This window comes from Carcharodon carcharias, chromosome 11 (assembly GCF_017639515.1).
Source record: "Carcharodon carcharias isolate sCarCar2 chromosome 11, sCarCar2.pri, whole genome shotgun sequence".
Lineage (NCBI taxonomy): Eukaryota > Metazoa > Chordata > Chondrichthyes > Lamniformes > Lamnidae > Carcharodon > Carcharodon carcharias.
The window spans coordinates 40,414,876-40,441,331 of NC_054477.1; the positions used below are offsets into that span (position 1 = coordinate 40,414,876).

A 26,456-nucleotide genomic window follows, 5' to 3' on the forward strand; every position below is an offset into this window, starting at 1 on the left:
GACCGATGCAAAGTATTCATTGAGGACTGTATCCACATCTTCCTGGTCCACACACAGATTACCTCTTCGGTTCCTAAGTTATTCTTTCCCTAGTTATTCTTGTGCTCTGTATATATTTTTAAAAATCCTTTGGGTTTTCCTTTATTCTACCCACCAATGCTTTCTCATGCACTCTCTTAGCTTTCCTAATTTTCTTTTTAAGCTCCCCCCTGCACTTTTTATACTCCTCGAGGTACTCTGTGCCCTCAGCTCATCTGACTTATTCCTCAGGCTCCTTGCATTAAAATATATTCCACTTAGCCTTGCTAAACTCACTTCTTTCTCATCTAGCCTATGGTTCCTCTGCCCTCCTGACTCACTCACTAGCGTTTTAACTTCTAACTCCATCTCAGCTTCTCTCCCCTTTGAACTACTTTTCAGGATCCCATCCCCCTGCCAATTTAATTTAAATCCACCCCAACAGCATTAGCAAACCTCCCGTTCCTATTCAGATGTAACCCATCCAACTTGTACAGGTCCCATCTCCCCCAGAAAGGGTCCCAATGCCCCAGGAATCTAAAGCCCTCCATCGTGCACCATCTCTCCAGCCACGCATTCATCTGGTATATCATTCTGTTCCTATGCTCACTACTGCGTGGCACCAGGAGTAATCTGGAGATTATTACCTTGAAGTCCTGCTTTTCAATTTCTTGCCTAACTCCCTAAAATCTGCTTGCAGGGCCTTATTTCTCTTTCTTTCTATGTCATTGGTCCCAACATGGACACAACCTCTGGCTGTTCACCCTCCCCCTTTAGAATGCCCTGCAACTGTTCCATGACATCCTTGACCCCGAGACAACATACCATCCTAGAGTCATGTCTACGGTCACAGAAGCTCCTGATTACTCCCCTCGCTAACGAATTCCCTCCCATTATTGCCCTTCCACACTTCTTCCTCCCCCCCTGAGCAGCTGGACCATAGCTCTGCTTGGCCTCCACAGAGGAACCATCACTCTCACTGTTTTCCAGGGCTGAAAACGGTTTGCGAGCGAGATGCATTTGGGGGATTCCCTCACTACCTACCTGGTCCTCTTCTTCTGTCTGGCTGTCATCCATTCCCTCTCTGCTTGCACTTCCTTGAGCTGCAGGGTGACCAACGTGCTATCCACGCACATCTCAGCCTTGTGAATGCACCGTCGTACCCCCAGCTGCTACTCAAGCTCCAAAACCCAGAGTTCGAGTTTCTCCAGTCAGAGGCACCTCCTGTACACATGGTCATTCAGACCACCAGGGGCATCTAGGATTTTCATCATAGCGCAGGATGTGCAAATCAAAGGGCTGAGCTCCCCAAAACCTTCTGACTCCCCAAAGCCTGTCTACCATCTACAAAGCACAAGTCAAGGGTGTGATGGAAGACTCCACACTTGCCTGAATGAGTTCAGCTCCCACAACACTCAAGAAGCTTGACACCATCCAAGACAAAGCAGCCCGCTTCATTGGCACCACATCCACAAACATTCACTCCCTCCACTACTGACGCACAGTAGCAACAGCGTGTATCATCTATAAGCTGCACTGCAGAAATTCACCAAGGCTCCTTCAACAGCACAGAATCACAGAATTGTTATGGTGCAGAAGGAGGCCATTCGGCCCATTGTGTCCATACTGGCTCTCTGAGCGTTTTAACTGAGTGCCCACCTCCTGCCTTTTCCATGTAACCCTGTATGCTGTTTCTGTTTAAGTAATCATCCAATTCCCTCTTGAATGCCTCCATCGAACCCGCCTCCACCACACTTCCAGGCAGTGCATTCCAAACCCTAACTACTCGCAGTGTGAAGATGTTTTTTTTCATCACACATTTGCTTCTTTTGCAAAACACTTTAAAACCGTGCTCTCTGGTTCTCGATCCGTTTACGAATGGGAACAGTTTCTCCCTATCTACTCTGTCCAGACTCATGATTTTGAAAACTTCTATAAAGTCTCCTCTTAGCCTTCTCTTCTCCAGGGAAAAACAGTCCTAACTTCTCCAATCTTCCCTCATAACTGAAGTGTCTCATCCCTGGAACCATTCTCGTAAACCTCTTCTGCACTCTCTCCAATGCGTTCACATCCTTTCTATAATGTAGGCAGAACTGTACACAATACAGCAGCTGAGGTCTAACCAGCATTTTAAATAAGTTCATCAAAACCTCCCTGCTCTTACACTCTGTGTCCCTATTAATGAAGCCTATAATACTGTATGCTTTAGAAACAGCTCTCTCTACCTGTCCTGCCACCTTTAATGACTTTTGTGCATTTACAGCCAGGTCTCTCTGCTCCTGCACACCCTTTAGAATAGTATGCTTTATTTTATACTCTCTCTCCATGTTCTTTGTACCAAAGTGTATCACCTCACTCTTCTCCACATTGAACTTCGTCTGCCACCTATCTGCCCACTCCACCAATATGTCAATGTCCTTTTGAAGTTCTACACTGTCCTCCTCACACTTTACAATTCTCCCAAGTTTTCTGTTCTCTGCTAACTTTGAAACTGCCCCCAGCACACCAAGATCTAGAGCATTTATAGATATCAGGAAAAGCAAGAGTCCCAATACTGACCCCTGGGGAACTCCACTACAAACTTTCTTCCAGCCCAAAAAATACCCATAAACCATTACTGTGTTGTCTATCCCTCAGCCAATTGTGTATCCACGTTGCTACTGTCCCTTTTATCCCATGACCTATAATTTTCCTCACAAGTCTGTTATGTGGCACTGTACCGAATGCCTTTTGGAAGTCCATATACACTACATCAACTGCCTTGCCCTCATCAACCATCTGTTACCTTACTGTGGGTGTACCTACACCACATGAACTGCAGCAATTCAAGAAGGCAGCTCACCACCACCTTCTCAAGGGCAACTAGGGATGGGCAACATATGCTGGACCAGCCAGCGAAGCCCACATCCCGTGAAAGTATTAAAAAGACAAATGATCAAGAGTAGACTAACAGAGCAGTAAATCGGCAGGCTTGGATTTTCCTGCTTTTTGTGGACAGGACACACCTGGGTAATTTTCCACATTGCCAGGTAGATGTCAGGGTTGTGGCTCTACTTGAGCAGCCAGGTTAGGGGCGCAGCTAGTTCTGGAGCACAAGTCTTCAGTGATATTGCCGGAATATTGTCAGGGCTCATAGCCTTTTCAGTATCCAGTACCTTGTACCATTTCTTGATATCACGTGGAGTGAATCAAAATAGCTGAAAATTGGCACCTGTGATGCTGGGGATCTCAGGAGGAGGCCAAGATAGATCATCAACTTGGCACATTTAGCTAAAGATGGCTGCAAATGATTCAGCCTGCTATTTTGCACTGATGTGCTCCCCCATCACTGGGGATGGGGATATTTGTGGAGCCTCTTCCTCCAGTTAGTTGTTTAATTCACAAATGGATGTTGCAGGACTTCAGAGCTTAGATCTGAACCGTGGGTTGTGGGACCTCTTAGCTCTGTCTATTGCATGCAGCTTCCACTGTTTGTCATGCAAGTAGCCCTGTGTTGTATCTTCACCAACTTGTCACCTCATTTTTAGATATGCCTGGTGCTGCTCCTGACATGCTCTCCTGCACTCTTCATTGAACAAGGTTTGATCCCCTGACTTGATGATGATGGTAGAGTGGGGGATGTGCCAGGCCATATGGTGACAGATTGTAGTTGAATACAATTCTGCTGCTGCTTATGGCCCACAGCGCCTTATTGATGCTCATTTTGAGTTGCTAGATCTGTTCAAAATTTAGTACAGCAGTGGTGCCAACACATGGAGGGTGTCTTCAAAGTGAAGGTGGGTCTTCGTCTCCACAAGGACTGTGCGGTGGTCACTCCTACTGAAATTGTCATGGACAAATGCATCTGCGACAGACAGGTTGTTGAAGACGAGGTCAAGTAGGATTTTCCCTCTTGTTGGTTACCCCACCACCTGCCACAGATCCAGTCTAGCAGTTCTGCCCTTTAGGAGTCTGTCAGCTTGGTCTGTAGTGGTGCTACCGAACTACTCTTGCTGATGGACATTGAGGTCTCCCACCCAGAGTACATTTTGTGCCCTTACCACGCTCAGTGTTTCTTTCAAGTAATCAACATGGAGGAATACTGATTCATTGTTGGGGGGAGATATGTGCTAATCAGGAAGTTTCCTTGCCCATGTTTGACCTATTGCCACGAGACTTCATGGGTCCGGAATCAATGTTGTGGACTTCCAGGGCAGATTAGCTTTCAGGGTGTTGTTGAGTTTATTTGCATTGTTTTTCTCTTCCAGGTACTCTGCCGTTAATATTCTATCAATATCAGGGGTTTCTTTGAATATTTCAGCCATTGGCATTTGCTGCTTTTTTGGAAAAAATTTTGTACTAAATTTTGAACAGAAATAGCAAGTCAAGACTGAGCATCAATGAGGTGCTGTGGGCCATCAGCAGCAGCAGAATTGTATTCAACTACAATTTGTCACCATTTGGCCTGGCATATCCCCCACTGTACGATCAAGTCGGGGATCAAGCCTTGTTCAATGAAGAGTGCAGGAGGCTATGCCAGGGGCAGCAACAGGCATATCTAAAAATGAGGTGACAAGCTGGTGAAAAGACAACATAGGGCTACTTGCATGACAAACAGCGGAAGCTGCATGCGATAGACAGAGCTAAGAGATACATTTGCATCTCTGCTTCACTTCAAACTTCTATTTGGCCCAACAAGAAAAATTAATACCTCTAGATGTAGTTGGCTTCAAAAGATTTTCTCCCATACTTTCCGCTAAGTTTTTTGTTTTGCACTGTTCTTCACAAGCAGGCTTCTGATTTATGATAGCCATAGATGATTTATGGTATGACTGCCTACTAATGTTTCCTGTGCTGTTAGGTTCTTTATTTTGAAGGATGAATACCTGGGAATTATTCAGGATACTGTATGGGTGTCACATAGTGGTAGATGGTGTCTCATTGTTTTCAATTTACTCTGTTGACCTTTGGAATCCTGAGACAACTGCCCATGTTTAATATATTATATATGGCATCACAACATTTATCTCACTGCATTATTTCCAAAATATTTACACAAAAGGTTTAGGAAACATCAAATTCTTCATGTCATTATAACTGCTCAGTTCAGCAGATGCTAGCTCAATTAAGAATTTTAAAAACTAGTTCAATACATATATTTAAATAAGGGCACAAAAGGATATGGAACCAAGGCAGGTTGATAGAGTTAAGGCACAGATCAGTCACGACCTCTGAGGACAGTGGTACAGGTTACAAGGGATAGAATTATCTATGTCTGTCCCTATGTGATCACAACTTGCATGTGTACAGACATAGGGCAGCATATTACAGAGGGGGGCGGATGGCTTGCCCCCAGAAGCAAAGTCGGCAGGGAGCGAAGTCACTCCACGTCAGCCCGCCTCACTGCCATAGTGTGCTGCAGGCGGGCTAAATAACCTGCTAGTGGGACGTCCGTCCTTCACTGGGGAGGAAGTCCTGCCCTCCGAAGCTGTTGGTCAATCTGACTGGCCAGCGGCTCCAGCAGTCCCAGCAGCGCCAAGACCACATTAGTGTGCACTGCTAGGACTGAGTGCAGGCCTACAGTTGAAGGGGACGTGGCCACTGGAAAGAGATAAATCTGGGGTATTGGGCAGGGAGGGTTTGGGCAGTTTAGGGAAGAGGACAGGGCAGGAGTGGTGGGTTTTACTGAGCAGGCAGGCAGGAAGAAAAGGGGGTATTATATTAGGGGGGCTGCCTGCCAATGTGCAAAGGGCACACACCCAAAGATAATACCCCCTTTCTTTCTCACCCTTCTAAAAAAAAATTTTAAATACATCCTATCCACTCCTGCCTGACTGCCCATGCAAACTGTATTATGGCATGGGCATTGTATTATTGGGGTCACTTGGCTTGTTAACAAGCTCAATTTACCCTTGCTTATTTATTTAAGTATGGTGGGCAGGCAGCCGAGGTGAATGGGAAGGTGGTGGGGTTGGCACCTGCCAAATTTACGTGCCCCCGCCCCATGTGAAATGCAGCTCACAGTCTTTAATGCAGAAATACATTCTAAAGTGCTTCAAGGAATCAAAGAAAAATGGAGGAGATATTCTAAAGGGTGACTAAATGCTTGGTCAGAGGTGGGTTTTAAGGAGGATTTAAAGGCAGAGAAGGAGGTACAAAAACAAAGGAGTTTAGGAAGGGAATTCCAGAACATTGAAACTATGCGGCTGAGAATACTGCTGCCAAGATAAGAATAAAGGCTGAGTGGGTGCACAGAAGTCCAAAGTCATGAGGAATGATAGAGCAATGAAGAGGTTGGGTTTGGGGTATAATGTGGGTCTGGAGTTGTTCACAGAGTTAAGGAGTGCAAGTTATGCAGAGATTTAAACACAAGAATGGGAATTTTAAATTTAAGACATTGGTGAACGAGAACCAATGTAGGTCAGCAAAGACAGGACTAAAAGGTAAGTCAGACTTGGTGTGGAGTAGAGTACAGTCAGCAGAAAGACATGACAAAAACATGGATGAAAGTTTCAGTGGCAAATGGGCTGAGTAGGGGCAGGAGTGAGTGGTGTAATAGAGGTTGTTTCTGCCATATGGAGCAAAGATTTTGTAAAGAGGCACTTGCTGAAGAAGGTTACACAAGACATCGCCAGGTGCTAGAACAATATCTGAAACATTTTTCAGAACTATCGTACATATGCATATACTGTTATTGGTGAGACCATTAAAATAAAGGGTACATTTGAAATGGAAAGAGTAAGGTGGTATCTTGGATGTCTGGTTAAACTTAAAATACTAAAAAAAAACTAGCTGTTCTATAAATACTGTGAAATACTTTATAAATATCATATTATGTTAGATAGCATTACATAAATATTCTATAAATAGTGTGAAAAAGCACTTACATTGTGAGAGGATGGCTAGAAATAACAGCTTTTATTTATGTAGTGCTCTTAATGCTATGAAATGTCTCAAAGTGCTTCAAAAATAGATGGAAGGAAAATGAAGAGCAAGCCAAGAGAGGTTAGGTGAGGTAACTGAAATCTTGGTCAAAAAGATGGAGGTTGAGAAGAACCTTAAAGCAGCAGTGAGATGTGGGGACTGTTTAGGAGGTAGTTGCAGAGAACAGTACTCCGACAACTTATAACTACCAACATTGTTGGGGCGACAGAAGAAGGGATGCACGAAACGTAGGAAATGAGTGTTTGGATGTGACAGCTATTATACAGGATTTCAAGAAATTGCTAGTAAACAAGAATGTGAAAGGATTTTATGACAGGACGTAAGCATTTTGTCTGACACACTGAATCTGAGCCCATCATTTCTATTTCCCCTTTTAACTTCTTCCTTTTCATCCTATTTTCTGTTTACCCCTCCTAAGCCCCTCTCTCTCCTGTTGTCATGCCTTCTTTTGCTTCTCACCTCTCAGGTACTCCGCCTTCCAAAATTCTTCCCCAATTTTCAGCATGCTTCATCTTTCCTGATCTCCTGCCACTGTCCCAAGCCTGGAAACCTCTTAGATAACCATACAGTTTCCCTCTATATCATTTTCAGCATCTTAAAGGTCCACTGAGACACTCGTAGCTGCCTCCCTTTGAGCAACAGCCCTAACGTTCTAGCTCTCTCACTGACCGACATTCCCCATTTCCTTTGCCCCAAAAATAATGGTAGAGCTTTTAGTTTCCTAAGTACTACTTTATTGAAGCACATCCCTAAAAAGGCTGGCATGCCTGCCAGTGGCTAATCTTGCAAATGTAACACCTCTATTCAAGAAAGGAGGGAGACAGAAAGCAGGAAACAATAGGCCAGTTAGCTTAAAATGTCATTGGGAAAATGCTGGAATCTATTACTAAGGAAGGAGTGTCAGGACATTTAGTAACGAGCTTCAGAGCATCGTATCTGGACAGTACCCCAAAGATGTACTGTGGAATTCACCCCCACCAATCCCCTCTGCCAGAAGTTCCCAGATAAGGATTGCACAGCAATTGCTTGGGAAGCGCAAACTTGCCATGAGCAATTGCCCTGCACTGGGAGCCAAACAAAAATTGCGATTTAAATTGCAAACTTCAGATAGTTCTGATTGTGTTACATCAATAGTTACCCAGAAAAAGTTAGGAGAATTAAAACCACTTCTAGCTTCTGGGTAATTATTGTGCAGATCCACAAGGAAGCCACACAGGACACCCCCCGATCCCTGAACCCCCAGGGAACTCCCCCTACCCCCCTTCCCTGGGACTCTGCCCCATAAAGGGACTCCCCCAACCTCCCTCCACAGGACTCCCTCAACACCTCCTCCACGGGACTCCACCAACAGCCCCCATGGGACTCCACCCAACCTGGCCCTCGCCACCAGGTCCGGCCCAACCTGCCCGCAAATGCATGGAGAATGCATGGTGACTGATAGTTAACTGCCAAGCATTGTTTGAAATTTAAACCAGGCAGCTGATTGGCAGTTAACTGTCATGGTGCATTCTCCAATGGCAACACCACTTGCCAACCAATCAGCACTCTCTTCACATCCAGTGTAAATTATGAATGCTTGTCTGAATTTCAAAAGCTAAATTATCTGAGCAGGGGCTTCTGAGTTCACAGTTTGAGTGACAGTTTAAAAGGCTATTAAAGGATTAGCTGTCTTTGATGTGGGGCCTGAATATAAGTCTGTTTGTTTTTATCAGATTGAACACTCGACGATTCAAAAGCTTTGAATGAAGTTCATGAATGGAAGTGTTTTTCATTATCAAATGTATATGAATGAGAGCTGTATTAGATTGTTAGAAGTATATTTTTTCATCGCCACAAGGTCCATGAAGGTGAATAACTGAATGGCTATGGAGGTGGCATGGGGGTATGAGGGGCATGAGTTGGCATGGAGGGGCCATGAAGGTGGTTGCAGGGTGTGATGGGTGAGGCCTGGAGGGCCTAAAAGCTTTGAAAACCACTGGGACAAAGTCCTAGAGAACCGAGGCGGGCCTCCTAACCAGCATGCTTTGGCACTCATCCACCTCAGTGGCTGCTTAAGATCTGCTTCCAGGGTTGGCGGTTCAACGATCCCGCTCCTGCCCCCTGTAGCAAAAATTGGGCTTCTTTAATCCAAGGCAGGTCTACAGAGTCGGGAAATTTCCTGATTCGAGCTACCCACCTCAGTAGCAAAAGTCCAGCCCAAAGAGACTGCAAAGGATATAAATAGGTTAAGTAAGTGGCCAAAACTTTGGCAGGTAGAGTATAATGTGGGAAAATGTGAGATTGTCCACTTAGGCAGCAAGAATAGAAAAGCAGAATATTATTTAAATAGAGAGGGATTGGAGAATTCTGCAGTACAGAGGGATCTAGGATCCTCATAATGAATCCTAAAAAGTTAGCATGAAGGTACTGCAAGTAATTAGGAAGGCAAGTAGAATGTTGGTTTCTACTGGAAGCTAGACTGCTTTGCAGAGAGCCAGCCCAGGCTCAATGGACCGAGTGGCTTCCTTCTGCACTGTAACCATTCAATGATTCAATGTACGCTGACAATACTCAGCTCAAACTCACGCCCGGCTCTCTCGACCCTATGACTGTCTCAGATACATGACAATGCTTGTTCAACGTCCAGTAATGGATGAGCAGAAATTTCCTCCAACTAAATAATAAGACAACCAAAGCTATGGTCTTCAATCCCTGCTACAGACTTTGTTCTCTGCCACCGATTTCATTCCTCTCCCTGGCAACTATCCGAGGCTGAACTAGGCCGTTTGCAACCTTGGTATCTTGTTTAATCCCAAGATCATAATTATTAAAAAACGTGCCTTTCCTTCCTCCCAGAAACAAATAGACATCTATTATTTATAATCACTCTTTAATTCTATCATGGTATTTTAAGAGGAGCAAACATGTAAATTGCTACTAGCCATCTCGTAAGTTAATGCTGTAACCAGCCACTAGAAACTTCTCAAACAGGGGATAAGTTAATTCTGTATTTAAATTGCCTCATATGAAGAAGCGGTTTGCCTCTACTTGACATCATGGACAGCCTGGTAAAGATTAGGTACACAACAGGTCAGGAAATCGCAAGGATGAATTCACAATCTTGTCTCTCATATTCCAGTATACTGTACCAACGTGATATACCACCAAATAGCCCAAAAGTTAAAGGAATCTGTGTGTTCTTGACAACTTAGAAAAATTAACGATCTAAAAGTGAGCTGAACAGTAAACATTTACAGGAACAAATTTGCCATTCGTAAATTGGCTAATAAAATAAAAGGTTGCAACAATTTTTGAAAGAATACTCAATTTTTCCTATTTGGCTGCTAACGAAAGGAATGTGATTATTCTAATGCTCAATAAAATAGACAAGTACCAAACTGACCCCTAAGCACATGGAAACCAAGTTCTACGAGACCATGTCATCATGCACTCTGATATGACATGACTTGCAGTAATGAAGGCCTACCTCTGAGAGATGGTACCCCATGCACCATGCTTATTTGTAAGGATGTTGAGAATCTTCTGCTTTAATTGATTGGCTGTAACATGATCTCGATGCTTTGCAGCACTAATGAGATGGTCACACATCTTCTCTTCTTCTCTTCTATCTGCTGTATATTGAGCACATTGGGACTGTTGATGAAAATTAAAAGAGTGAACTCAACAGGAGCAAAAAACACATAATTGGTCCATCAGATGGCAAGAGCTTAAAATTCTCCTACAAATTAAGTAATGTTGCACAATAAATGAATACATGAAACCACAGAGCATGCAACCCAAATCATACATGAACAGAATGTACTAAAATCTCAGCTGTTACTAAAATGAAGATTTCAAGCATATGGTCCAAATTACTAATTCAAAGTAATTATTTTTCAAAGGAATGTTGCTTTTTGAAGAAAGAAATGAGAAGCTCTTAGACCAAATACTCAAAGGATAAAATGCAGACACAATAGAATATTGGAATTTCTCTTAGTAGAGAAATTGAGTATTGATTAATTGGCAAAAAATGCATTAATGACAAGCTCAGTATTTTAAAACTACCCAAGAGTGACAAATAAAGACATCTTTAATCTTTCAAACTGTTAAGTATTTATCATTTACAGCTACAAAAATAAATATTAAAACCCACTCTGATTTTGTAACAGATTGAATACTCTGAACAGATTCCTATATCCATATGCTGGTTCAGACAATTCACTTTTTCCTGGGAGGCACAGGGATTTGTGTTCATCTTACTGAGGAATGCCTGTGCTGAAGTGGGAAATCTTTTTCATCTTACATCAGTTTATGTCAGTATAAGCATCTTCTCAAGTGAAGTTTTCTACAAGTTAGATTCACAGTAAAGCCCTTACCACCATCTTACCAATATACCTTAGCGCGCAACCTTAGAACACTCCCGACTGCACCAAGGTAAATTTTACTACTTCCAATACATTCCATTGACCTTGCAGACTGAGGCAGACTTAGTGGCAAACAACGCAGAAAAATGTAATTTTTTTTACAATGGATTCATGTCCACTTATAATCAGTTTTAGGCTGTGCAAAACTGCTGCACTTAGTACCATTACCGCTGTTAGTCACAAGGATGAATTCACACTCTAGTACTCTCGTGTTCCAGTATACTGTATCAATGTGATATACCACCAAACAGCCCAAAGGTTAAAGGAATCTGTGCGTTCTTGACAACTTGGAAAAATCAGTGATCTAAAAGCGAGCTGAGCATTAAATATTTACTGGACAAATTTGCCATGTGGTAAACTGGCTAATAAAATACAAGGATGCAACGATTTTTGAAAGGACACTTGATTTTCCTTATTTGGCTACTAATCAAAGGAATATGATTTTAATGCTCAATACAATAGACAAGTACCAAACTGACCCCTAAGCACATGGAAACTAAGTTCTATGAGACCACGTGATCAGGTACTCTGATAACATAGGACTTTTGCAGTAATGAAGGCCTACCTCTGAGTACTCCATGCACCATATTTATTTATAAGGATGTTGATTTAAGCCTGTGTCAGAGACGTGAAAAGACGCCACCAAACAGTTCCTTTAGACTAGCACTTGAAATAAGACCAGCCAATTAGACTGTCCACCAATATTTTTATATTCATTTTCAAAAGATTGGAAGAGCCAATGAAGATGCAAGGTTTTCATAAGTTTATTAAACTTCTGTCAATTAACATTCAATTTCCATTGATTATTTTGCCAAAATAATAGCATGCCTACTTTTACATTGCAGATTTATATATAACTTTAACATAATAGACTGTCATGAAGCTGTGGGTTCAATGGTCATAATTATGATTACGAACTACGGTACAAAGCATTTATTTCCTTCAGTCTATGTAAAAAAATTAATGAGATCATTTGCGCAAATATTATTTAATTAGGTAAGTTTGGTAAGCAAAAACCAGTGCAATAGGTCCTTTGATTATCTCCCAAAACTACATCTTGGTTGATTATATTTTAATAACTCCTTTAAATCAATGTTTACAGTAAGTTAATAATTTTGATACATTTTTATTTTGTTGTTTGATTAATGTGGAGGAGATGTAAATAAAAACAATGAGACTACATGTGTGGTTGCAGAAAATATCCTGACCTTGAGGCAAAAAGATTTTCTCTGTCCTCTTATACTTCCATGGTTAATCAGTGGAACTAACTCCTTCTTGCCATGTGTTTGACTCTAGATTTTATATACCAAACCTTCCCAAAAAGAACAGGTGCAGAGTTATTTACCACAAATATAATTCTCTTAAATGCATGGGATTAACAACATGAGATTTCACACATTCACACCAAGCAGTACATTAATAATGGTATGGTTCTGGTAAACCAGAGATCATGAGTTCAAATCCCATCATGAAGTTGAATTCGATTACTTATGTTAATTTGTGGGATGGCACGAGAGAAAACGCAAGATAGCCATGAATGTTACCAAGGGTAGAATTTTGCCTGTGGTAGGCGAGCAGGCCCCACCGGCTCGGCGGTGGGCGGGCAGCCGACCTCCACTGCCGGAATGGGGACAGCCGCCATTTTGAGTGGGCGGGCCAATTAAGGCCCGACTTCCTGTCGCTATGCGCTTCCTGTGCGGGGTGGGGGTGAACAGAATCCCCAACTGTCAAAGTGCACTCTTTCGCTTACTGACAGGTAAGAAAAGTCAAAAAATAGAGAAATATTAAAATTATTAACATGTCCCCCTCATGTGACAATGTCACACGAGATGGGACATGTTAATAAGAAAGACATAAGTTTATTACATTTTTTAAAAATGGACATGAAACTTCATCCCACCAGTGGATGAAGTTTCATGAATAATCTGGAGCCTGTTGGGGCTCCTAGCCTGCCCGCCAGCCTTAAGTTTGGATGGGCAGGGTCTTTAACAAGGTTAATTAGCCTGTCAATGGTCTTAATTGGCCATTGACAGTTCGGCAGGTGGACAGCTGATTTCGCTGTCCGCCCGCCTTCCTGAAGATTTAAATGGACCGAGATGACGTCGGGGGATCCTCCCGATGTCATCCCACATCATTTTCCCCTCAGTGATTGGGGGCGGGGCCTGCTCGCCAAGGGGAAAATCCTGGTGCGAGTGTTATTGTGAGAATGGATTTTTTAAAAAATATTTTGGGGTACATTGTGTTATTCTGTAAAGAAGGTTGGAGGGGTGTGTGTGTGTGTGGGGTGTGTGTATTGGGAGTGTGTGATTTAATTAAGCTGGGCAAGAGTTTAATAGCAGTCAGGTTGTTTGGGGGTTTGGAAACATGAAAGGGATAGAGGTATTAAATTGAGGTACAAGTAAATAGGTTAGATCTAACACTTGCATTTTTAGATACATTGAAAGTTTGTTTGAATATCAAAGGGGAGTCAGAGATGACAAAAAAATGTTTGCACCCTGGAGTTCATAGGTAAACAAGTAGAGGGGATATGATATTTTATTGACCCAAAAGCAAAGACAAGATGGAAACATGAAAGATCTTATATTTGGGAGGGTTTGAGTTTCAAAGGGGTGAGAGAACAATGGGACTGAGGTAAAGGGGGAAAAAAAAGTTATATTAGAATTACTGTGTATAGTTGTTGAGCTAGAGATGGAGATAGCTGGAGCTTTGGGCTGAAAGAGGATGCAGTTTGAATCACCCATCCAGTCAAGCCAGAAAAGTCTTGACTGCAGCAAACAGTTTATTTTGAACTGAATTCCAACTCAGAGTGGAAGAGGGTCAAGGTCATGTGGTACACCTTTATTGAAGCTACAGCAATTTGCCTTGTGTAATATTCCCAGATTTCTTTTATAGTTAGCATCTATGAGGGAGCGTTGCCTGAAAGGTGTTTACCTGTGGGTTTGACCAAATCGAGAGTTTTGGGGGGAATGCTCTGTAAGACTAACCTTAATGATGTTACTGTAACCTTGTGTGCTTAAGTTTTCTTTTGTTTTTGTTAATAAAACTTGTACCTTTAATTTTTAGAAACTCAAAAGTGTTTCTGGACCTCTTGCTGTAGAATAGGCATGTCGTCTTCTCGTTATCAGAATACAAAAAAAAAGTTGTGGCCTGTAAGCCAAGTTTTCCTCTGGGATTTAGTTTGTGCAGCAATTAACACCTGCTATGGGCATAACATTATTAAAATCCACTGGCTCACTAATTTTTTTCACGGACAGAAACCATCTACTTATTCTTAGTCTGGCCGAAACATGACTGCAACTGCACAGTGTTTATTTGACTTTTGACTACACTTGTGCCAATTAAGGATTGGTAATAAATGTTGCCTTTCCTATGTCCCAAGAACAAAAGCAAAAATAAATTGCACATTAGGAAACCACTTCTAAATTTCTGAAGTCTGTGAAACAATTAAATTAATAACATATATAAAATAAAAACAGAACTGCTGGAAAAACTCAGCAGGTCTGGCAGCATCTGTGGAGAATGAAACAGAGTTAATGTTTCAAGTCCGTATGACTGTCCGCTTCAGAACTAAAGAGAAGTAGAAATGTGATGGACTTTAAACAGTTTACGAGGGAGTGGAGCAGGTGGAGCAAAATAAAAGGTCAGGGATAGGTGGCAGCTCAGGAGAGATTTGACAAAGTAGTCATGGACACAAGACAAAGGGAGAGTTAATGGTAGTGTTAAAGACTAAAGGTGGTACTGATAGTGGCACATAGGGAAGATAGCAGAATATGTTAATAGCAGAACAAGGGTCAGCACTCTGTGAATTAATAACATTTCTGACTATATACTTATATCTCACATACTATTTCTAATCACTAATATACCTCTGTTACACAAATCATTCTAGTAGTACTACAGTTCACAGCAGCAGTTATATGAAAAATTAAAAAGATGCAAATGTAAGAGGAAAGAGAGGCATTTCGAAATAAAAAATTACAGGCATGGTACAAGATTGCACAACAAGTATAACTATGTTGCAATACAACGATGGTGGCAGAGCACCTCAGTGGGGTGATGTGATAGCTGGATTTTCTGCTTCTGGACTTGCTAACACACAATTTTCGCCCAATTAAAGCAGATGAGTGCAAAATCATGTAAGTAGGAATGGAAAACCCAACCAGATATATGAAGACATGGAAATCCCACCCAACATAAATTTCCAAATTTCAACCTGAATGGGAAGAAGGGGAAAAACTGAAAAGAATCAGCCTACGTCACTCAAACATGCCTGCTAATGAACATCTCAGGTCAGGCACACAGACTCACTGTCTCAGGTAGGGAACAATGCACGATGTAATGAGATCTACTGAACCAAAAGATGTTTATTTACAACATCATGTTTGGTAATGAAACCACATAGTAAACGATTTAACTTGAATTCGATCTCAGTTTTGGTCATATAGTCAGTTGGCAATCCATGTACCTGCAGTGATTCTTTTTCTGCCCAGCAATAGGGAGACAGACAGAGAAAGAGAGTGAAAATAAGGAAAAAAAGAGAAAGGCAGAAAGAGAAAGAGTGATGGCCACAAAAACTGTCTGAACCTGCTACACAAAACATTACTTCCTGTTGGCCAGTCATGTTGCAGTACTGACAGTTTACGTGGAGAAGTAAATGGTTAAGGGCATCCATCCGAACCCAGGATGGGGAACAACATAATTAGGAAACTGACATGTTTTGAAAGTACAAACAAAATATCGAACATCTTTCGAATGCAAGTGTTATTTTGAAGTTCATTATTGCTTCTGATAATTCTTAATGTCTGCTGGACATTTTCTTACCTAAACCAGATTAATAGATTTTTAGTTATCATACTAATGGAAACATCTTAACTTATATTACATATGAAGTAAGACAGGTTTAAGAAAGCATTGTTAGGGAATAATGCTGATGTCCAGAATCTTATTTGCTAACAGACATTGAAAGGTAATTGAATCTTTCCATTTTATATCAAGTTCTGTCAGTTCTGATATCTCAACGTTTTCTTCAAATAACAGCTAACTCAATCTAATACTGTCATCTTGGGTTACAGTGCACAAAATTGATAAATATCACATCTGCTATTGATCTGTTTTATGCTGTAAAGCTGCACCAGGGCACAGGTTGATCATGAATACATTTTTATCTTACTTCTAAAATTTTTCATTTCACACCTAATAATAAAGTTGCAGTGAACACCTTCCATTTGACAAGTACTTACTGTCAACCTCCTGACACAATGAAGCAAAGGTTACATTTATTTTTAGTGCCAACTGCCAGCACTGAGTCGTGCACTTTATCAGTTAGGGCAAAGATCATAAGAGCTAGTGTATCAAGCTGTAGGTTTAAGGGAGCTGTTGTGGCCAGATAAGAACCTCATCAAAACTGAGATGCCATATTCTCCTTTCATCCACACAGTGCATGTTATTCACTTTTGACAAATTAACAGTAACGTGATTTAGAGATGAGCAACGGTTCCAATTTGATGGTAACTCTGCAGCCCAGACCAATTGCATGCCACAATATTTTCTGTTCTTAAAAGTTGCTCTCATCATTATTGAGTAAAATACACTGAAGTGTGAGTAAACATTTCAATATTCAGTTCATAAACAAATAAAGGAAATGCTTTTATTTTGACGTCTCAACATCTTTTTTTGTTTTTGTCTTTTTATCTTTCTCTGCCCTACCAGCTCTCTTCTAAAGATTACTTGCTTATGTTCTATTTTTCATTTGCTCCTTTGCTTATATTCTACTTTTGCTCTCCATTCCTATAATTTTAATATCTGATCCTTCCCTTTCATGCTTCTGTCTGTGACATTTCACTGATTTTTCTCCCTGCCTTAAACTGATGCCCTCTCACTTGCTACACATTCTGGTCTCCAGATTTAATTATTTGGTATCCTCTCAGCATGAGTTCAGCAGTGCTGTCAAGATTTTTTAAAAAATAAAATTCATTGCTTTCTGTATTTCTGAAACATGCTACCTTCAGCATATATTTGAAGTACTGTGACCTAAAGTCTACGGACCAAGGGTTGGAAAGTGGGATTAGGCTTGATAGCTCTTATTCACCTGACAAGGGCTTGGTAACAAGAGTGACTTCTTTCTGTGCTATAAATTTCTATGATTCCATCTTTCCAAGGTTGCCACCAAGTTATTTTTTTAAGCTTATTTCAACATTTGGTGAATTTTCTCCAGACTGGCATCCCAACAATTGTGCTCAAACCCTCATGGAGATGATATATTTCATGAATTGTTCTCTTTTAGTGGCAACTAATATGTAGATCAATAGAGAGGGCATCTTAAAAGTGAAGTTTCAAAAGGAAACCTCCAGCACTTTCTTTTAGCGAATTTAATTTAAAGGCATCATTTTTAAAAATAATTCAGTCAATGTTCTTTGCTTCCCTTCTCTTTTCCTAAAGGCAGAAACTCCTTGATGGAAGATGGTGCCATAGGCCCATGTAGGCCTTCAGTCCCCCAATCAAGTGGTTATTCTTCTTGACTGAGCACAGAGAGTGATCATCAAATGGGTATTAAATTGCAAGGCAGCAGCAGGATCATACCCGACCACATGCAGTTTCAAAAAGTCATTAGATGGTGATCAATAGCAGCAGTATTAATGATTTTCCCTTGCTGAACATAGAAGCTTTGCACTAATCTATGACACTATTATCCCTGCAGGAAGTTAAGGGGGATATCAAGTTGAAAGAAAGGGTGTAAAATGCTGCAAAGGTTATAGTAAACCAGAAGGTTGGGAAAGTTTGATAAGCCAACAAAGGATGACTAAAAAATAGAGGGAGAAATTAGAGTATGAGGGAAAACTATCAAGAAATATAAAACAGATAGCAAAAGCTTCTACAAGTATGTAAAAAGGAAATGAGTTGCTCAAGTGACCATTGATCCCTTAAGAAGATGAGATTGGGCAATTAATAATGGGAAATAAGGAAAAGGCAGAGGTTTTGAGCAAGTATTCTGTATCCATCTTCATTATTGAAGACACAAAAAGAATCCTAAAAATAGTGGAAAATCAAGAGTCAAAACAGAAGGAGGAACTTAAAACAATCACTACCACTAGAGAAAAAGTAAAGGGAAAACTAATGAAACTTAAGGCCGACAATTCCCTGGATCTGGTGACATGCATCCTAGGGTCTGAAAAGAACTGGCTGCATTGGCGGATGCATTAGTTGTAATCTTTCAAAATGCCCTAGATTCTGGAAAAGTCCCAGAGAATTGGAAAACTGCAGATGTAACACCTCTGTTCAAGAGAGTACGGAGACAGAAAGCAGGAATTGATAACCCAGTTAGCCCAATATTTGTCATTGGGAAAATGTGAGAACCCATTATTAAAGGGCAGTAGCAGGACATTTAGGAAATCATAATACAAGCAGGCAGAGTCAACATGGTTTTGCGAAAGGGAAATCATGTTTGACAACTTATTAGAATTCTTTGAGGATGCAACAAGCAGGGTGGATAAAGGAAAGCCAGTTGATGCAGTGTATTGAGATTTCCAAAAATATGAGGAAAGGTAAGAAAGCAAGCTGGAGGGGGATATACAAAGGCTAAAATCTTTCCGTCGGCGAGTTGGGGGTGGGCTCCATTCGCCGACACGAAAATGATGCGGGATGACGTCGGGGGGAACCCCTGACGTCATCCCACCCCATTTAAATATTCAGGAAGGTGGGTGGACAGCGAAATCAGCTGTCCGCCCACCGACCTATCAATGATCAACTGAGGTCATTGGCAGGATAATTAAGCCAATTAAAGACACTGCCCATCCAACCTTAAGGCTGGTGGGCAGGCCAGGAGCCCCAGCGGGCTTCTGAAAAACCATGAAACCTCATCCACTAATGGGATGAGGTTTCATGCCTATTTTTAAAAACTTTAATAAACTTTATGTGTTATTTATTAACATGTCCCCCTCATGTGACAATAATTTTTTTATTTCTCTATTTTTTAAGTTGATAACATTTTCAGCGCTCTCCCTGAGACAGCACTTAGTCTCAGGGATACATGCGCTCTTTCACACGCATGCGCTTTGACAGTTGGGGAATCCCCCCTGCCGCACAGGAAGCGCATAGCGCTTCCCGTCGGGTGGCCCGCCCATTCAAAATGGCAGCAGGGCCCGTTTTGGCGGCAACGATTGGCTGTCCGCCTGCTGCCAAGCCGGTGGGGCTCGCCCACCCATCAAGGGCAAAATCTTCCCAAAGAGTCTGCAAGGGGATATGGACAAGTTAAATAAGTGGGCAAAAATTTGGCAGATGGAATACAATGTTAGAAAACTTGAGGCTGCCCACTTTGGCAGGAAATATAGGAAAAGCAGAATATTATTTAAATAGAGAGAGACTACAGAATGCTGCAACACAAAGGGATCTGGGTGTCCTTTTTAAAATTCATTCAAGAGGTGTGGGCTTCGCTGGCTAGGCCAGCATTTATTACCCATCCCTAATTGCCCTTGAGAAGGTGGTGGTGAGTTGCTTTCTTGAACCACTGCATCCATGTGGTGTAGGTACACCCACAGTGCTGTTAGGGAGGGAGTTCCAGGGTTTTGACCCAGGGACAGTGAAAGAACAGCGATATATTTCCAAGTCAGGATGGTGAGCGGTTTGCAGGGTAACTTCCAGGTGCTGGTGTTCCCATGTACCTGTTGTCTTTGTCCTTCTAAATAGTAGTGGTCGTGTGTTTGGAAGGTGCTGTCTTAGGAGCCTTGGTGAGTTTCTGCAGTGCATCTTGTAGATGGTACACACTGCTGCCACTGTGCGTTGGTGGTAGAGGGAGTGAGTGTTTGTGGATGGAGTGTCAATCAAGCAGGCTGCTTTGTCCTGGATGGTGTCAAGCTTCTTGAGTGTTGGGGGAGCAGCATTCATCCAGGAGAGTATTCCATCACACTCCTGGCTTGTGCCTTGTAGATAGTGGACAGTCTTTGGGGAGTCAGGAGGTGAGTTACTTGCTGCAGCATTCCTAGTCTCTGACTTGCTCTTGTAGCCACAGTATTTATGTGGTTAGTCCAGTTCAGTTTCAGGTCAATGGTAACCCCCCAGGATGTTGATAGTGGGGAATTCAGTGGTGGTAATGCCATTGAATGTCAAGGGGTGATAGTTAGATTCTCTCTAGTTGGAGATGATCATTGGTTGGCACTTGTGTGGCACGAATGTTACTTGCCAATTGTCAGCCCAAGCCTAGATATTGCCCAGGTCTTGCTGCATTTGGACATGGGCTGCTTCAGTATCTGAGGAGTCACAAATGGTGCTGAACATTGTGCAATCATCAGCGAACATCCCCACTTCTGACCTTATGCTGGAAGGAAGGTCATTGATGAAACAGCTGAAGATGACTGGGCCTAGGAAACTACCCTGAGGAACTCCTGCAGTGATGTCCTGGGACTGAGATGACTGACCTCCAACAACCACATCAATCTTCCTTTGTGCTAGGTATGACTCCAATGAGCAGTGAGTTTTCCCCCTGATTCCCATTGACTCTACTTTTGTTAGGGCTCCTTGATTCCATGCTCTGTCAAATGCGGCCTTGATGTCAAGGGCAGTCACTCTCACCTACTTGCATATGAATCACAAAAAGTCAGCATGCAGGTACAGGGAGTAATTAAGAAGGCAAACGGAATGCTGACCTTTGTTACAAGGGGGATGCAGTATACAAGCAGGGAAGTCTTGCCACAACTGTACAGGGCATTGGTGAGATGGCACCTGAAGTATTGTGTACAGTGCTGATCACCTTACTTAAGGAAGGACATACCTGTATTGGAAGCAGTTCAGAGAAGGCTCACTAGCCTGATTCTGGGGATGAGGAGTTTGTCTTATGAGGAAAGGTTGAGCAGGTTGGGCCTATACTCACTGCAATTTAGAAGAATCAGAGGTGATCTTATTGAAACATATAAGATTCTGAGGGGGCTTGATAGTGAAGATGCTGAGAGCTTTATCTCATGGGGGAATCTAGAACTAAGGGGCACAGTTTAAAAATAAGGATCTCCCATTTAAGATGGAGATGAGGAGGGATTTCTTCTCTCAGAGGGTGGTGTGTCTTTGGAATTCTCTTCCCCAGCGAGCACTGGAGACTGGACCATTGGGTATACTCATGGCTGAGTCAGGCCGATTTTTGATTAAGCAGAGAGTCAAGGGTTATCGGGGGCAGGCAGGAATGTGGAGAAAAAACCAGTCAGGTTAGCCATGATCTTATTGAATGGTGAAGCAGGCTTGAGGAGCCAAGTGGCTCCTATTATGTCCTACATCATGTTCATATGCCCCAGCAAGATATGTGAAGGATCGAGTTTGAGAAGCTAGGGAAGGGGGTGGGAGAGTATTGTGGGGGCAGGGGACTCTGTTGAACACAAGGTACCCAAATAGGAGGGATTACCCCCCCTTAGCCAGCAAAAAGGCCACCAGGTGAAAACTGGTCTCACTATGTGGCGTGGACACTTCCTGCTGCTGGTTAAGTATCAGTGGCAGGAGGGGGTTAACCTTAAGTGGCCCCAAAGAAGCCGACATCTAATGCCTCCACTGCCACTGGTAAAATACCAGTGGGGGTGGGTAAGTGACAGGCACAATGCCTCCCAGCCTACTTCTGGGGGGGCCTTAAAATTACACATTACAGGGTGAAAAAAGAGTTGTTGAAACACTTCATTGGGTAAAAAGATGTGTTAGAAAGGCAAATTGACAAGTCACCAGGACCAGTGGGATGCATTCTGAGGAGATCAAAGGTGGAAATTTTGGATGTATGGATCATATCTCCTTAGATACTGGGATAGTGCGAGAGGAGTGGAGAATTAAAAATTTTACACCCTGGTTTAAAAATGGGTGTAGGGATAAACCCATCAACTACAGGCCAGTCAGTTTAACTTTGGTGGTGGGAAAGCTTTTAGAAATGATAATCCAGGACAAAATTGACAGTCACTTGGACTAGTGTGGATGACCTAAAAAAATGCCAGCATGGACTTGTTAAAGGCAAGTCACGTTAAACGAAATTAAAAACAGGAAATGCTGGACAAACTCAGCAGGTCTACAGTCATAATGGACTCGAAATGTTAACTCTGTCTCTCTCTCTCGCAGATGCTGCCAGACCTGCTGAGCTTCTCCAGCATTTCCTGTTTTTTATTTTAGATTTCCAGCATTTGCGATATTTTGCTTTTATTTCATGTTAAACTAATATGAGTGAATGTTTTAACGCAGTAATGTGGTGCATGTGATGTACATGGATTCCCAAAAGGCACTTGCATCACATAATAATCTTGCCTGCAAAGTTAAAGACCATGGAATAAGAGGGACAGGAGCATCATGAATACATTGGCCAAGTGTCAGGAAACAGAATACTGGTGAACACTTGGTTTTTAACTGGAGGAAGGCAATTGTGACTTCTCAAGTACTGAAGGAGTCCATGCCTGCATATTGGAAGACCTAGACAATATTCAGGTCTGGGATGATAAGTGGCAAGCAATTTTTACGCCACACAAATAGCAGGCAATAACCATCTCCAACAAGACAGATTCTAACCATCTCCCACGGGTGTTCAATGGCATTACCATCAACAAATCCCACACCATCAACACCCTGGGGATTACCACTGGCCAGAAACTTAACTGGACCAGCCATATAAATATTACAAGAACAAGTCAGCGGCTGATAATTCTGAGTAACTCACCTCCTGACTCCCCAAAGACTGTCCATCATTTACGATGCATAAGTCAGAAGTATGATGGAATACTACTTCAATGAGTGAGACTCCAATAACATTCAAGAAACTTGATACCATCCAAGGCAAAGCAGCCCACTTGAATGGCACTCCATTCACCACGTTAAACATTCAGTCCTTCTACCACCTGCGCAGAATGGCAGCAGTGTGTACCATTTATAAGATACATTGAAGTAATTCGTCAAGCCTCCCTTGACAGCACCTTCCAAACCTGCATGCTCTACCTCCTGGAAAAGCAAGGGTAGCAACTGCATGGGAACACCACCACCTACAAGTTCCCCTCCAAAACACACAACATCCTGACTTTAAACTATATTGCCATTCTTTCACTATCACTGGGTTTAAAAACCTGGAAATCCCTTCCACGCAGCACTGTGGGTGTACCTACTACACATGGCTGCAGTGGTTCAAAAAAGGTGGCTCACCATCACCTTCTCCAAGAAAATTATGGATGGGCTTTCCAAATAGAGGCATTGAGTATGAAAGCAATTAAGTTACGATCAATCTTTATGAAACACTGGTTCAGCCTTCAGCCTCAACTAGAGTATTGTGTCTAGTCCTGGGCACTGCACTTTAGAAAGGGTGTGAAGACCTAGGGTGCAGGAAGATTTATGAGAATTGTTCTAGGGATGAGGGACTTCAGTTGCATGGATGGATTGGAGAAGCTGTTTTTTTCTTCTTAGAGAAGAGAAGCTGGAGAGGAGATTTGTTAGAAGTGTTCAAAACCATGACGGGTTTAGACAGAATAAATAGAGAGAAACTGTTCCCGTTGGCAAAAGGATCAAGAACCAGAGGACACCTATTTACGGTGATTGGTAAAAGAACCAAAGGTGACGTAAGGATAAACGTTTTTAAGCAATGAGCGGACCAGGCCAAATGGCTAACGTAAGATTTTCAATTAAAATACAAATCAGAGCTTTAGTTTCTATAACAATCATTCAAAGTAGAAAACAATTTTTTTTAAACGGTTGTGCAAGCCATTTCCTTCAACTTGCCAAATTTAATTCTATACAACAACATACAAAAGAATGTGACTTTAAGGATGCAACCTTGCTTGTACAAGTGAATTTAGATACAAAAGCAAAATATTGTGTTTGCTGGAAATCTGAAATAAAATCAGAAAATGCTGGAAATATTCAGCAGTTCAGGCAGCATTTGTGGAAGGAGAAACAGAGTTAAAGCTTCAATTCAATTCCTTAGAACAGAGCTGGAAAATATAAGAGATCTAACAAAAGGAGATAGTAATGGTATAAGTTAAGAATGAAAAGATGGGAATGAGGCGGCAAACTGAATTAGCATTTTAATTTTCTCTGCCCCACTTCCACTCTGACCTCTCTCTACCCTTGGGCCTCCTACATTGTTACAAAGGAGCCTAATGGAAACTTGAGAAACAGTACCTCATCCTTCAATGAGGCACTTTACAGGTTTCTGGACTCAACATTGACCCAGGTTTTGCATTAAGCGATGAAGCAAGGGCACTCATCACTAATTTTGAAGAAAGTTGCCCACAAAATCCAACGACTTCTTGTGGCCTGATTTTCCTTTTCCAATGACAGTTTAAATCCAATTCCAAGTTAAGGGGCTGTTTTGGCTTTCAGTGAAGTCAGCAAACAGGTAAGCAGACAATCAGATTGAAGTTTGCACACACAACAAACCAACAAATTAAAAATGCTTAATATCCTTCACATTTAATTTAATTGGATTAAGAGAGGAAGTTCTCATCAATTCATTTGATTTTCATTGACTGCAGTCTGGGTGTGCCTCAATAGTGCTTCCTCTGGAGAAGCATAGAATCACTGACAGCAACTTCTGAATTTCTGCATTATTCTGCGCATGTGCAGGCTCCAGAATTTGCTGTCAGTTTCAGTGGAATAATGACAGCTGACAATTTTCTCCATCATATCCACCACAAAAACCAGCTCATTGAATTGAACAATTTCAGATTATGATCTTTATCTACATTTTTATTTTTGAATGGCAGCTGTTGGTTTCTGCTTTCTCATTTACACCTCCTCTTTGGTTTTTGCATTTGTACCGTGGCCATATCCTTTTGTCCATATCATAATTCCTTCTGTCATTTAAACTCTCCTGTCTTCCAGCATCTCAGACATTCCCTAATTTTTTTTCTTCCTTGCCTCTTTTCCTGCCTCTGTAATTGCTTAAAACTTGTTACACCATTAACGTTTTCCAGTTCTGACAAAAGATCGATCAGAAACATTGGGCGGAATATTCCGTGCCCGTTGGAGTCAGGTGTCGTGGTGGGGTGTGAGAGGACAATATGGCAGGGAAGCCAAAAATTGGTTTCACAACGTCATGAAATCAGTTTGCAATTGTCCACTCCACCCATCAATGGCGGGCCATATTTCCCGCTCCAGCATGTCGGGAACTTCATTTTAATACATCTGCATATCATTATAAGCCCAGCTCACTGGAATCATCTCCCCACGCTGGATCTTCCTGAGGTCTTTCAGGGTCCAGACAGACTGCAGGGTTGGCTCCTCAGGGACAAGGCCAAACCTGAGTAGATTCCGCCCATTAACTCTCTTCTTTCCTCAATAGATTGCCTGAATTGCTGAGTATTTCTACCATTTTGTTTTTATGAATAATTTAGATAAATAATTATAAATGAATTCCAATGTCTCACAACACTAAACAATAGATTTACAAAGGCTTAGCAGAGTTTAGAGGAAGCAACTATCAGGAAGGATTGAGCAGGCTGTTTTCTTGAGAAAAGGAGACCTGACTGAGGTGCTGAAATCATGAAGGGGTGGGACTGGGTGGCCATGGATAATGCTTTCCATTTTTGGGTGATTCAGAACAAGGGGACATAAATATAAAGTAAACACTACAGCTGAAATAAAAAACTTGGAAACAATTTCTTTACATGGAAACTACTCACTACCACATGGAATGGTTGAAGAGGATAGCATCGATATATTTAAGGGGAGATTTAATGCATATATGAGGGTTAAGAGAATAGAGCAAGAAAAGTACAGGCTGGAAAGAGATATTTTGGGTTGGATTCCTTTGGAGTCGGGGAGGCTCCGTGGAGGTGAAAAAATGGCAGCTGGGACCCAATTCCGTGATTCCTAACCCCATTCCTAGCACCCTCAATTTTCAGCAGTATGGTTTAAAGGTGCAGGCTGGTGTGGGTTGCGAGCCCGCACCCTGCATTCCTAATATGGCCAGTTCCACTGCAGGGATAGGCAAGTCCTAGTCCCCACAATTTTCATGGAGTCATGTCATCTTTTAAAGGACTTGTGGTTCACGGTCCCTTGGAGGCATCATCAGCCATAGTCTGGATGAGGGATCCTTTTGAAAATAAGTTCAAAAGATCTGACATATACCCACCATGCCAAGTTATGCCCCTTTAGCGACCCTCATGTCCTCCATGTCAA

The 26,456-nt window shown here is 42.0% G+C and overlaps 1 protein-coding gene across 2 annotated transcripts in view; it reads right to left on the reverse strand.

Moving 5' to 3' along the window:
• Nucleotides 1–26,456, reverse strand: part of nbeaa (neurobeachin a) — a 1,069,212-nt gene that overhangs the window by 518,811 nt on the left and 523,945 nt on the right. For both annotated transcript variants that reach the window (XM_041199054.1, XM_041199053.1), the window contains exon 37: nucleotides 10,409–10,575. In XM_041199054.1, the coding sequence (XP_041054988.1) occupies nucleotides 10,409–10,575 (167 nt within the window). The remainder of the gene's footprint in view (nucleotides 1–10,408; nucleotides 10,576–26,456) is intronic.